Source organism: Elgaria multicarinata, chromosome 11, assembly GCF_023053635.1.
Source record: "Elgaria multicarinata webbii isolate HBS135686 ecotype San Diego chromosome 11, rElgMul1.1.pri, whole genome shotgun sequence".
Lineage (NCBI taxonomy): Eukaryota > Metazoa > Chordata > Lepidosauria > Squamata > Anguidae > Elgaria > Elgaria multicarinata.
Genome location: NC_086181.1, coordinates 7221936 through 7236724, shown reverse-complemented (window position 1 = coordinate 7236724; position 14789 = coordinate 7221936). Strand labels below are relative to the sequence as shown.

The 14789-nt window shown below is 43.8% G+C and overlaps 1 protein-coding gene across 1 annotated transcript in view; it reads right to left on the bottom strand.

Annotated features, from left to right (window-relative positions):
• RAPGEFL1 (Rap guanine nucleotide exchange factor like 1) overlaps positions 1 to 14789 on the bottom strand; it is a 74347-nt gene that overhangs the window by 15684 nt on the left and 43874 nt on the right. Inside the window, exons 10-13 of the mRNA XM_063137742.1 lie at positions 11311 to 11401; positions 4485 to 4535; positions 2591 to 2678; positions 1096 to 1160 (exon numbers count right to left, since the gene is read on the bottom strand). Of these exons, the coding sequence (XP_062993812.1) occupies positions 1096 to 1160; positions 2591 to 2678; positions 4485 to 4535; positions 11311 to 11401 (295 nt within the window). The remainder of the gene's footprint in view (positions 1 to 1095; positions 1161 to 2590; positions 2679 to 4484; positions 4536 to 11310; positions 11402 to 14789) is intronic.

Below are 14789 nucleotides of genomic sequence, written 5' to 3'. Positions count from 1 at the left end.
ATACTGCAGATGAGAAAAACTTCTCCTCTGGGGCTGCACAGAAACCTTCTAGACAAGGGGTGCTTCCAGAGGGCTCCTAGCACTAACAATCAAAAGGCATTGTAAAACCATTCATTCTTTCCCTCTTCAACAGATTTTTTTCCTTATGAAAAAAGAAGAAAGAAGTAATAGGAAAACATGAGAGGGTTACAAGTCGAAGACTACATCATCTAGACCTGTAAAATTCCAGGAGTGAGGTAATAATAATAATAATAATAATAATAATAATAATAATAATAATAATAATTTATTTGTTACCCGCCTCTCCCTCTGGATTGAGGCAGGGTACAACACAAATAAAAACACCATAAAATACATAGGGCGATTGCACAATAAATGTCCCATCTGGAAGCACTCCGGGCTTTGTTTTAATTTATACCTCATCTTAGGTCCAATGCATAAAAAAATAAAAAACACCTTAAAATTAAGGAATCATCCCCCCCCCCCCATTTTAGCCACTGTTTTGCTGGTGGTGGTGGTAAATACCCAGCAGCCAATCTGACACCGCTGGAAACAAAAATAGATGCTATATAAATATACTCTACTTGTTCTGTCATTAAAAAATGGCAGCATTATTCCACATCGTCATCATGGAGGTAAAAAGATCTAGCAAAAGAGGCAGCCAAATTTTACAGCACCTCCTACCTTTGATCGCCTTCAGCTTTGTTATGCCCCAGAGTGGGCAAAATGGATGAAGGTGCTACCAGGAGTCACTGCTTGGGGCAAATGTCTAATTTCTGAAATAGATGGTTCGACCGTGCTCCTTACTTGCTCCCACCCCTAACTTTGCAACCATTATAATTAATACAACACTTTCTACATTTTCCTGATGGTTTAAAATCCCACTTCCTTATTCGGCCTCACAACTTTCCACTTTGGGGGCGTTGGGGTGTATTGCCTTGCCTCATGCAAGGGACTGCACTAGATGGCTTTTGGATTCATCTCAATTCTGTGTTTCCATTATACAGATTGAGGAAGTGAGGACACTGAGTGCTACCAAAGGCAGAACATGCAGGAAAGTGGGGAAGGACGGGGTGGAGTAAGGTATTTTCTTACCAGCTTTTCTACATTGACCAGTCCATCCACCAAGGTTTTGCTAGCTTCATGCAAAAATGTCAGGTCTGAGAGAGTTAGAAGAAAAAAAGAGAGGGAAAAGTTAACTAATAAAGAAGGAATGGGAGCCTCACAATGGTGGATTTCTAATTTTCAAAAGGTGTCTGGTTCTAACCCTGGCCTCTCTTCCGGAAGCCCTTCTCCTTCCTCCTAAGTGCTAGGGATAGATTGTGGTAATTAAATGACAGAAAAAAGGAATTCTACTTATGCTCAGAGGCAGTTTCCTTTCCTTATTAGTACTAGCAAAATATCTGTTATTATGATGGGGGCTATGTACATGTGGGAGGATGGTTTATATACTGCAAGGGCCCAAGTGGTACAGGGGGTGAAGCGTTCTGAAACACATTGTGCTCACCCACCCACATCTACACACACGCCACCCTCACAGGACCTCATTCAGTGAGGGCTGAGCCCGTGGGTATCAGGCTTTTGTCCACATCATAACAATGGCCCCAATTTATCTTTCGCATAGGCGTGAGTAGAAAACATTATGCACTACTGGTTGTTTCTGGGAGGTGGGCTGAACATGTTCCCTGGTGACCCCAGTCATTAGCAATCAAGCCTAGTCCTATCTGTATAGTTCCACCCCTTTATATGTGTAGACCTATGCTGGTTTCTGTTTCTAAGACAACTAGAGCAACCTTCCCCAATCTGACCCCCTCCAAATTCTTTTAGATTGTAAGCCTGTGGGCAGGGACTGTCAAGAAATATTTTTGTAAGCCGCCGTGAGAACCTTTTTTGGATGAATGGCGGCATAAAAATGCTTAAATAAATAAATAAATGTGTTGGACTATAAGTCCCATGATCACCAGCTAGCTAGTGGTTTGGAATGATGAGTGTTGTAGTTCAACACATCTGAAGGGCACCTGGTTGGGGAATGCTGCTCTAGAGTATGACAAAATTCTGGGAAATGTCTTTGAGAGAGAGAGAGAGAGAGAGAGAGAGATGTCATTATTCCAGATGCCCCCAGTTTACAATTAAGCCCAGATTAGAACAACAGAAAGTCTGCCTAAATGCGCCAAAAGCCTGCACTGCGGTGATTATATGACACAGCAGCCACCTCAAAGCCATCATGGGGCTTTCCCATGAAGCTCCAAAGAACAAAAATCGGGGACTTATCCCAACTTTTTTCTCCGGAGCGAGGCTAGTACGGCGTATCCACTGTCGAACCTCACTCCGTAGTTGCGGCGGAGGCATGGCTGGGCAAATGGCGACCCCTGATCGCTCGCCATCTACCCAGGCAAAGGACAGGGCGTGGGCCCGATGCCAGAAACCCTACGCTTTTGCTGCGGCATCGGGACTAGGAGCAGTGAAAGCGTAGGGTTTGAGCTCATTGTAGTAGCAACCTGCCGCCATATAGACAGGCCCCAAGACACACCTTTCCACACAGCCCAGTTCAAGGAGAGCAAGGATCCCGGCCACAGCAGGCATCACTCACCTTTTAAGATGAGGGGCACAAAAGGGATAATGGGGGGCTTCATCCTAGAGAGGACTTCTCTATAGCTTTTATGATTCCTGCAGGGGTCCTGCAATGCAAAAGGGGGAAAAGACATAATTGTTTTTGGGTTGCAGGAAGATTGAAAACCAGCTGCTGCTGCCAAAGGATGGCTAAAGTCATAACGTTGGAAAAAAACAACTCTGTACAACGCTGTTAGTAAACATTGCCGAACAAGCAGATCAGCTTTTTAAAACCTGTTTTTTTTTTTTTTTTAAAAGAAAGATGAAGAAAACCTGATAGGGCTCAGACTGTTCAAAGTCATTTCTGGCATCACGTAGGCTAGAAAACAGGGTTTCTTTCAAGCTAAAGGGCAGGAAACTAAAGGAAAAGCAGGAGGGAAAAGTCAAGACTTATTTTTATCTGTGACCTTCGGGATGGAAAACCCATCTGCCTCATTCATTCATTTGGGCAGCAATTTCCAATACTTCCTACCATCAAAGAAACCTTTTCATACCAACTTGTCTATGAAGTAACCTCTACATCTTGCAGGGGATTCTGGGTAATGTTCTAGACCCTCACTTCATTTCATGTAGGGTACTGGCTTGGCCCGTTGGATCTCATTGCCCTACCTAAACTGAGACTGCAACCTAGAACTTACCCAATCATCTCCCATAGCTGCACATTGCAAGGGAAGATCAGAGGTTGTGAGCCTCACTTTGAGGGAAACTGTCCACCACTACCAATCTTCTGATTGAGGAAGCCCAGGAACACCATTTGGAAATGACTGTATTCAGAAGGGTGGTGAGGTTATTTCACCCCCAAACTTATCAAAGGGCAAAAGACCCATGCTTTATCCTGATTGTTGGGGGGGGGGGATAAGATGAACTAACCCAAGATTTGCCACCTTTACATGCAAACCAGGCCCCCATCTTGACGGAGGCTCGTTGGCACTGCGAGGCCTCCGGCTCCCACATTTGCACTCCTTCCCAGCATCTGCAGAGGAAGGAACGCAAGTGTAGAGTTGCCGCTGCCACACTGAGCACTGGGGGTGGGGGGCGATGGGGAGGAATGAGGCAGCCAGACAAAGAGAGGGACCGGTGGCACCCAAACCACCTCCCCTCCCTCTGATCTCCCACTGGCTGCTCATTCCTTCCCCCACCCCCCACATTTTAATTTTTTTAAAATCTGTATCTTCACAGATACAGATTAAAAAAAACACCGGGGGGGGGGGACAGGTCAGTTCCTCTCCCCCCGATTTTTTTTATTTACAGGACATGTGGGGTCCCATTCCTCTCCACTCCCACATTTTTATTTTTATTTTATTTACAGGGACGCGTGGGGCTCTGCTACGCTCCCAGAGGTCCGCCCCCTTCCCTGTCCAGTCGATGGCGACCAATCAGGGGGTGCCATCAGCTGTGACACGCCTCCACAACCAAAAAGGTCGGGGTAAGTGCCCTCCTTTTTTCAGAGGAATTCTGGGGTTTGCCCCTGGGTGGCTTCACAGTGGCTGCTGCCACCACTCTGACTCCACCCTAGGGACAAACCCTTCATCAAGACAAGCCGCTGGGCTCTGATTTGCCTAAGGACAGAGGGGAAATTCATGTTTGAGCTGATATTTGAACTGGGAATTTACTAGCTCATGGCTGCTTCCAGACAGGATGGTCGTAGTACTATCTATCAGAAGGCAATGTGCAGCTATTCTGTCTTTTTTCCTTAACTGTTTTTGTGTGTGTGTGGAAAGAAAAAAAGACAGAAAAAGCAACAGGAAAACAGAGGAGAGTTCTGAGAGGTAGACCACAGAATCCAGAATCCCCACAAAAGACCATCCCATGTCTCATATTCTTAACCACTATTTTACACCAGTTTATTTATAGAAGAACTGCAAATGGCTTACGGTTAGGTTTTCAAATTTCCGGAACAGGTTCTTAAATTTCCCTGGAAGTTTCTGGAAACAAACAAACAAACAAACAGGCAAAAATATTCAAACAGAGAAAAGTTTTAAAATGATAAGAATCAGTTGTGCACTCTGCTTTGTGTAATTTACGTGGGACAAATTTGGGGAGCTGCCATGTGTTCCCCAAAACATGCAGATGTGCATTTATTAAATTTTTGCCAAACATAATCTGGGAAGGCTACAATGTATGGAGGAGGAAGGCATATTTTCCGCCATCTCCTCTTCCAATTGCCATGACCACAAATAAAGAATTTTGCATGAGGAACATGAGTAATGAGTGTCACAAGTGCCCGAGCCCAGAACTGGGCAACTGGATGCATGGGACCAAACCATACCAAATTAAAACTTCATACTCATTCCCCCAGTGACATAGATTTCATTTGAAATGTAATCTCAAACTCAACACAACCCATCCCAAGTTCCAAGTACTAGGTATAAGAAAAGACACCCTTTTGAAATTCTGCAAGAGGAAAATTAGCTGGGACAGAGTCATCTCGAGCAGAGGAAACCTAAGGAAAAAAGGGTTTACCCCATTCTTCCTGCCACCTCTCCACTTACAATTCTATCCTTCAAAAGCAAATTTTCACGCCCACCCCGCAAAGGCAACTGGGCCACCATTACATGTATTTGTATCCTCCCCAACCAATTGCCCCCCAGGTCTTTCAAATGGCAATATCAGCCCTAAGTATTTACCATTAGGAGAGTTCCTGGTATTGTTTCCACTAACCACTTTAATAATTGATGCTGTAATCTTATGTACACTTGCATGGGAGCATGTCCCACTGAATTCAGTGTAACTAAACATGTATAGGATCATGCTGCATGACTGCAATTATGTGCATACTGAAATGGAAATAAACACAACTGAACTTCATAGTAGGATATAGGATTTTTTCTTGAGCCACTTTAGGCAAGACAAGAATTATTGTGCAAGAAATAGCATAAATTACCCATATGGTTGAACCACATGCAACAAACATATATATTTATGTTTTGCTACATGCACACAGTTAAGTATGCATTTGTCACATGTGAATGGAACCACAAACTACCAATATTTCAAATTCAATTCAATTAATTTGGTGGGCTAATACTAATTTTAATTAAAATGCCCTTCCATTTTAAAGCAGCTAGTTTGGCAGGGTGATTTCAAAGCCGTCTCTTTATCTGGGACTCCAGAGTTTGAAACAACTAACGTCTGGTACTGAAGCTGGAATGCAGCCTACAAAACTAGCTAGAACCGTGGGTAATCAGGGCTCACAGCCCTCTCCAGATACTGAAGGGAACAGGCACGTGCAATATGAAGCCTATAGACTGGGTAACCTGGTCAAAATACTTGGAGCCTGGCCGTCTGTCTTTGTCTGGTTAACAGAACAGTTACCTTCAGCTCTGACTCAGGTCCAAAATTCCAGTTCTAGTACCAGACAGCAAGGACTTGAGGTTGGAAAACCTGCACTCCAACCTGTCTAGAATTGGGTAGACAGCTGGTTATGGCCTCTGCAGGTTAAGCTAACAACGTCCTAAGATTTCGGTGTATTCCATACACCTCCAAATATTCACCAGCAGTACGTATAAGAAGAGTTGCATATATGATAGAAGAGCATCTCTTTCTGCCCGGTGGTAACCTCTTTGCTTGTTTTGGGATGGATGAACCAACCCAGCAAAATATGCCAAGCAGGATTTACCTTGTGCAGTGAGTCACCCTAGGTGTTGGTGCTTGGCTAACCCCACTGCACAGCTTGTTTCTGAGTAAGATCTCTTGTGCAATTACTTGTCCAACAACTGGCACTGCCCTCGACACCCAAGGGTGTGGCAGGTTCAGTTCATAGAAAAGGAAACCCAGGATTGCTCTATCGTGAAATGTGTTTTGAACTCTTGTCAGATTTTTAAATTTGAAAACCTGCTTTAACACTTTCCACACTGCTTCTCCACTTAAAAAAGCAGCCAAGGTGGCTTACCAAGTATAAACATAATTTTAAAAATCACACCATAATAATGAAACAAATTTGAGCATAATCCAGAAGAATATAAGAATAGCCTTGCTGGATCTATCAAGATTCATAGAGTCCAACACGGTGTATCTAATACCTCTTGAAGGCCTCAACCAGGGTATGCATGTGATGGCTTTCCCCTGTAGTTTGTCCCCAGAATCATTTGGCATTCAGAGACATAACAAGCTGATTCACACAATCAAAACAGCCCATTGTGGTCTGTTTAAGCCACAGTGGGCTGCGGTGCATGCCAGGCAGGATTTGCATATTCAACTCCCGCCTGCAGCTTGTCATGTCCTGCCCAGAGTCCATAGGCTAAGTGAGGGTCAAACAACTCTTGTATAACCCAACAACAGACCATATGTTATGCAAGGGTTGTTTAACCCTTTAATAACCCATAGTCCCCAGGTTCACATGATAGGCGTTGAATATGCAAATCCTGCCTGATACACACTAGAACCCACCATGTCTTCAAGAATCCACGGTGGACTCTTTTGATTGTGTGGACCAATTGACTGACTCTCAGCCTAACCTACCTCAAAGGGCTGTTGTGAGGAGGAAGCTCCTTGGAGAAAAGGCGGGGTATAAATGTAACAAATAGCCTCTAGGCAAAAGTGTAACCTATTTCAAAATCATGCAAAATAAGAAGACCCATCTACTCCAGCACTCTGTTCACACAGTGGCTAACCAGCTATTGATCAGGGACCCACAAGCAGGACACAAATGCAACAACACCCTCCTGTCCATGTTCCCCAGCAACTGGTGTATATAGGCTTACTGCCTCAGATACTGGACGTAGCACATAGCCATCAGGACTAATAGCCATTGAGATCTTCAAACACAGGCAGGTATGTATAGGAGAAGGCACTCCCTGAGGCACGGTGGGCCAAATTCATTGGGAATTTAAAGGTCACAATCCTAGCCACACTTACTCGGAACTGAAATCCATTAAACTTACTTCTGAGTAAACCTACATAAAATTAGACTGTTAAAAAAACAGCCTGCACCTCGAGCCATGGCCAGGAGCAAAGTCACTGCCCGTGCTTCTTTCAGGTGATGTTTGAAAGTGTGATGCAATACATGGGGTGAGGCCCAAGGACCCAGATCCAGCTAACTCAAGGCTGTTTCGGCCAAGAGGGCCAAGCACCCTGTGCTGAAGCCCTCCCATATATCCGCCATTGTAATCGTTCCTCAGGAGAGAATCATGTTACTTTCAGAAGCCTGGATGCTCCTTGTTTATCTCCCTGTTCAGTGATGACCCAGTTTAACAGCAGAGATTATGCAAAATTATAGGGAGGAGCACAACAAATGAAAAAAGGCTTTCATAAAATATGTGTACCCGCAACTCCTGGTAAACAGGAAAGATGGCTATTGCAAAAGGGCTTAAAACACAGTGAAGGAAGGCGTGTGGGTGGATGTAAGTGAGAAAGAATACATGAGACAGACAGACAGACAATGCATAAAGGAGTTCTCCAGAAACTGAATCTAATGTACATACACAAACATCAGAGCTGCAAATGTTTTACATATCCATGTCTTGTTACGATCTAGCATGAATTCTGGAAATTTCAATTTCTCATTTTTATTTGTTGTTAATAGGGATTTTTAAAACTCATTTTCAAAAAGTATAAAAAGCATAGTTGCTTCCATAATTAGAACCTATTTGTGCCATTGAAGCATTGCTATTTCACAATTTCTTGGGGCAGGGGGAGATTAAAATAGTGGTTCCACACAGCACTTAATATAGTATTGTAACATCCCCATAGCCAAGATCCTTCTACAATGTTTACTAAAAAGTAAGCCTCTTTCAGCAAAGATCCATTCCAGTGCGATTTGTTTGCAGGTTTTATTGCTTCCTGTTGAGCATGGCCAGGGTTTTACTGAGGAACAGCCTCTCTTAATTGCCCCTTATGATCAGTTTCTGTTTCTGAGAAGGGGACTTTTAAATTCTCAATTTCCTCTCATTTTTTCTTTAATTTTTTTAAAAAGCAAAATTAAAATGGAAGGCAATAGGTAATTAATCCAATACACACATGACTGGAAGTAACCTTCCATTTATTGCAACGGGGCTTTCCTCTGAGTAGACATGTGTAGGATTGTGCTGAAAGAGAGGCCATTCAAAGGGCAATTAGGAGACTAATAACCAGTAGTTGCCTAACCGTGCTCAACAGTATGCAATTAGCTGGGCTACGGGTGCAATCTTATGCAGACTGGGAGGTGCGGCGGGGCAATTCCAGTGTGGTGTAGTTAGCGTGACCAGACAACCTGGAAAACCCCGGAGACCTCCAGAAAAATGAGGCTTCTCTGGTTTTTCATACTTGACATCTATGCAAAGGGAAGTATAGAATTAGACATATGACCAAGTCCCCTTGGGGGGCAGTCATGTCAAGATGGCCCCACCTTGGTGGCTGGGCATGTTGGGGCGGGCACGCTTCCTTGAGGGCAGTCATATTGTCCTCCTTTTTGCTTTCCAAAATATGGTCACCCTAGGTGTAGTGGCTAAAGTGTTGGACTGGAAGTCGGGAGATCCGGTTTCTAGTCCCCACTCGGCCATGGAAACCTACTGGGTGACTTTGGGCCAGTCACACACTCTCAGCCCAACCTCCCTCACAGGGTTATTGTTGTGAGGATAAAATGGAGAAGAGGAGGATTACGTTACGCTGCCTTGGGTTCCTTGGAAGAAAAAAGGTGGGATATAAATGTAATAAATAAATAAATAAATAAATAAATAAATTCTTGCCTCTTGCTCTGTATTCCAGTTGATAGGCTTTTTTTTGCAAAGGAGACTGGAGAGGCCTCAGGATATGGAGCAAGTTAGCCTCTCTGGTGCCCTTCCTTCCTCAACCACCCGAATCTCCTTTTATCTCCTCTCTGAAGTTGTGACCTCAGAGAGGCAGCTGGTGTGGTTCTCTCCGCACCGGCAGGGTGGGTGGGGGAGCATGGATTCCAGGGTGCTGTCTTTTACCTCAGATCCAGGAATCCAAAATATCCTATGATACCCCACCCCCAGACTCTGTCTAGGGGCTACAGGATTGCTCCCTTAACCTGTGTACAGAACCTTTTTATTAAAGACACCCCTGAAAAATATTCCATTTATCTGTCCTGTTGCTTAAACAGTTGGTACCAATCAAACCTCTTGGGGACCAAGGAACAATTGCATTTTGTTACCAAAAAAAAAATCACCACAAATTAGATCTGGAAACAAAGACAGGATGGCTACATAGAAAACACTGAAATGCAACCATTTGTCAAAGGCATTGTCTGGATTCTCCATAAAAACGGTGTACTGAGGATAGCAATTCCAGAGTGATGAGTAGAAGCAACCCATGTTCGATGATGTGGGTTATCGGGAAGAATTACCTGTTTTCCCTCCTCCGTTCCCCAATGCCCTGTGAACAGGAGAAGAAGCAGCCGCCAGCAAGGCAAGCGGTCATCAAAGCCTTTTCCACAGCTGTGGCTTTGCCGCCTCCCCTCACAGAAGCCATTAGAACAAACTGCTCTGTGAGCAGGAGAGGAAGCAACAGTAAATTATCATCATTACCACTTCTTTAAATAGCCTCTTTTTACTGCCTCAATTATTGTTGTTATTGGCCTAATGTAAGCCACTCTGGAAGACTGGTTGGCAGGGTAGCCCAAGACATTTTGCTGCCTCAGATGGAGCAGCAAATGACAGCACATTCACTCTCCTCCCTTGTGACTAGCTCTCAAGGCACCTGAGGCTGAAGATATCTCAAGTATCTCTCTCCCTCCCTGGCAATAAAAATACAACAATAATAAATGAAATAACAATTTGTTCCCCTTCCACTAGGAAAAGGGTGGAGGGTTTCTGGCTGCCCAGAAACCCTGTGCTCCCTCCTCGGCGTCAGGATTAACTGACGCCAACCCAGGAATCATAGAATCGTAGAGTTGGAAGGGGCCTACAAGGCCATCGAGTCCAACCCCCTGCTCAATGCAGGAATCCACCCCCTGCTCAGTGCAGGAATCCTCCCTCCCAAACCACCCTACGGGGTTTGGGAGGGAGGCGGGGCCAACGCAGCACCATAAAGACAGCCCCTGGGTCTCAACTTCTTTTTAAAAAGTGGAATGTTTCTAGTCCATAAGATTGCGGAGACAAACCTGGAAGCAACCCCATGCCCTTTGCTTCCTTCAGTTACCGTTTACCATCTTTTACCATCTTTCCCCCTGTTCTCCCAAATCATTAAAAACAACAACCTCAAAACATGAGCATATGGGGGGGGGGGGGGCGCTATTAAAAATTTAACCTGTTATACAGATATGCGGAATGTGCCTGGCTTGTAGCCTCAGAATCAAGTCCCACTGAATTCGATGGGATGTCCTTCCTGGTACTTCAAAATCTTTGGTGGAAGCTCTGCTCTGTGTTCCATGGCCATCTAAGGTGGGATGAATGGTGATGAGGAGCAGAGCTTCTTCCTGGACTTCCTTGGCCAGAGAAGCTCATTTTCCTGGTTCTCATGAGAGCAATTGTTGTGACATGGGATCTCTGGTCTTCTTTGCAGAACTGGTTTTGCTTTTAGTGTTTTGTATTGTTTTAAGATGTGTATTATATTAAGCATGTTTTATATTTGTTGGCTGCCACAAGAGCCTATTATTGGCAAGTTTGGCATGTTGCAATGTTAAAATAAATAAAGCCTTTGTCAGATTGTACAACTGGAACTGCTTAGTTGCAGAATCTTGGTGGGGGAGTTTACACACAGTACTACCTTGAACATGCATATACACGTACACATAAATCAGGCTCCCCCTTCTCTTCTTACCTCCCAGGTGAGACGCAAACGGCTGACAGGCGCGTTGTTCAGCCCTATAACCACAGCGTAGAATGTTAACATGTCCTGGTTCTGTTTACATCTGCGGGGAGAAAAGAAAGGTGTGTGTGTTAAGAATTAAGACAGCAAAAAGCTCCAATTTGTGAAGCTTCTACTGATTTTACCATTCCTGCCCTTCAAGTGAGGGCTGTAGGTGTAGCTTTTCCCCTAATACAGTTGGTGAAATTCTACTTTAAAAGCCCTACCAGAAAAAAAAAGTTGCAACCAAATCTCTGTGCCAGTTCCTGTTACCTCCAGTGATTGCCCAGTGGACGTGGATTACATACTTCACGAATTCCACCATCTCCAGCCCCTGACTTCCACCACGTTTAAGCCAAATCATAGCCCTCTCTGCAGCTAAGGGGCCATTGCAAACTGTCCGGGAGGGGGGCAAGTACCCTTTATATACACCAGTGGTTCCAAAAGTGGGCGGGTACTGCCCCCTTGGGGGTGGTGGGATTGCATCGGGGGGGGCGTTAAGAGGCAAGGGGGTGGCAGGGGGGCGCTAAGAGGCAAAGGGGCAGCAGGGGGGCACTCGAGGTGGTCTTTTCCGAGAAGCGCCTCTCCAGAAGGTCTTAAAACCCAGGGACATTTTTATGGGAGAAGGTAGTTTGGTCCCAAGCCATATAGGGGAAGAATCCACACATGTAGTAATACCGTTTAAGAAGAGTCCTTTTAATGGTGAATTGAAATGTTTCAAAAGCACCAAAATGCTAATGAAGAGACAAACCCTGCTTGGTGTGCCCTGCCATGCTGGCTGCAAAACAGAGGCGTTGGCTCTCTTTTCCCTCGCTCCCTCGGCAAGTCTGCGGTGGGTGCTTTGGATTTTGAATAAATATTCAATTAATTGTAACTGTTTTGAATTTTATTGTTATTATCTTCCTTAGTGGGTCGTTGAAAACCGCTATTCTGAATAATGATTTTTATAGCGTAGGGTAGGGGGCACTGGGCATGAGTTTGTGGAACCAAGGGGGCGGTGACCTGAAAAAGTTTGGGAACCACTGATCTACACTGTAGTCCGAGTACTGCTGATTAGTAGTATTCAAGGCCAGAACACCTCCCACAACCAGCTTCTAGGTACATGTCATGTCAGCTTCCCACTCCAGCCCTCCAAGCCTTTCTGCTGCAGTATCCCTGCAAATGTTTAAAACCGGGTAAAGAGATTTAGTTCTGGGGCACCCTAAATTGAATTAAATTAATTAATGTTAAATCATTTTAAACCCAGGCGGGAATAAGTATATGTATTGATTCCGAATGTACATATGTGATGTATTATTTGACCTATGTAACCAGAACCATGAAAATAAATAAAATTTAAAAAGAAAAAAGAAAAAGCTGAGAAGGAAGCCCAAGCAGCAACGCAGCTGTCATGAGTTATCAAAGTCAACCTAGGTGTCAAGGTTGCCTTTAATGCCGAAGGAGCCAGACTGAGCATGCTGGAGAGAGGCAGAAAGGAACTACCAGGGGCTGAAGGAAACAAGAGTGGAGCAACGATGAAAAACTAGAAAAGGGAGCAATTTCAATGTACAAAGGCTCATATCTGGCACAGACTTCAGGCTGCCTCAGTATGCTTGCTTTCTTATTTTACAAAAGTGAACATTTCAGGGCAGATTCACACACACCTAGAAGTTGGCCAGAAGCAAACTATACAGTGCAGAGTGGGAAGATCAGGTCACCAACCTTCCGGTGAAGCTGTGCGTTACCATTTTTCTGCAGCAGCTGAAGCCCATGGAGACAGAGCATTATTATTAACCAAGGGCCACCAGGCTCCGCCCCCTGCTTTGACAGGCACTACCCTGAGGAGGCATGGTACACACTGAACTTGGGGGAAGGACATAGCCATGACTGTGCTAACCAGAATGAATAAAATCAAAAATCTTCACCAAGACAAGATGAATTCTACTACATGAATAAATTATTTAGACAAAGAAAATTTGCATTACTATTACTGTAATTTCCTCTCTTTTACAAGACCCTGATGCCCAGTTCCATTCTCTGGGATTCCTGTTCAGCCCCACATTCCTCTGACTTCTGAGGCTGTAGTCTGGTAATCTAACTCAGCAGAAAGAGTGTTTCCAATAGCCACTTTGCAAATAATTGTATATCATAACAAGACATTTCCCTTTTCAGGGATTTGAAACACTTTCCTTGAGATATCAGATTACAATACTGCAAAACTGAAAACAAAACTATGCAAATGTATTTTAATCTACATAATCAAGTCCAAACAGGGGGGAAACTGTCCACCCCTCCTTATAAGCAGTTTGGCCAATTCATCTGTATTTGCACTATCAAATTTAAATTTTTCAGGCTACAGCTTTTTAGCATTACCAAGATATTGCTTTTCTGAAATCATCTGAAAGCAGAATTAAAACAGTGGTTCCACATGGCACTTAAAATAACATGACAAAGTTCATCCCCATGGTTAAGATCCTTCTATATTTACTCATATATTAAGTCCAATTCAGCACAGATCCCCTGTAACTATAATTAGAAGCTTCCTTTTTGCAGCTTCCAACTCTGCTTCCTAATTAGCCATGTCGTCTTCACCATGCAGATTGATGGGTTAATTACTAATTTCCTCTCACTTGCCACCTGCTTTATTGCAAAATAGTATTACTTTGCTATAACAAAAAGAAAAGGAAAAAAACACATAATGAGAGGAAACAAGTAATTAATCCACTCTCATGGGGAGCAGGAGCTGACATTAAGGGGAAATGAAGGGGGAATTAATCAGTAATGTGGGGAGTGCAGAATAGGAAGTGATAAGAGGCAGAATAAGCTATTGTTTCCAGAGAAGAAACATTCTAATTAAAGGGACAATAGTCCTGAAAAACCTTGATTATTCTTTGCACTTCCAACCTGGGCAAACTAGCACTACAATTGTGTTTTAAATGAAAAAAATACATCTTTAAAAAGGCAAGAGGACAACATAGAAGACACTAGAATGCAATGGGCTGGCAGTGACATTGTCTGGCTTCTCTATAAAAACTGAATGAACAAAGGATGCCAATTCCAAGATAAATAGCTAGTCCAGAAGGACTCCCTTAACTGGCAATGGATCTGCAGGGTTTCACAAAGACATCTTGGTAAGCCTGGCTATGAGAAAATCTTCTAACCTGAAGATGTTAGTACATCCATATTTATGGGGACAGTGATGGGAAGGGAAGGAAATGCAGCCTTATCCTTACTATAACGTGGAGCGAGCGATCATTCTTTCCCCCTCTCTGGCAGCTCTCAAATGAAATAACCTCACTGAACATACAGGGGAGAAATATGCTGCTAGACAACAGCTTTCTCGGCTTGAAAATCAAGTAAAATGTGGGGATGTAAATGATGGCAGCTCCCATGCCTTTTTTAAAAAAATTAAGCTATGCTTAAAGAACAAGTTTTTTTTTCATTTTGTTGTTCAAATTGCTACAGTAGGGTTA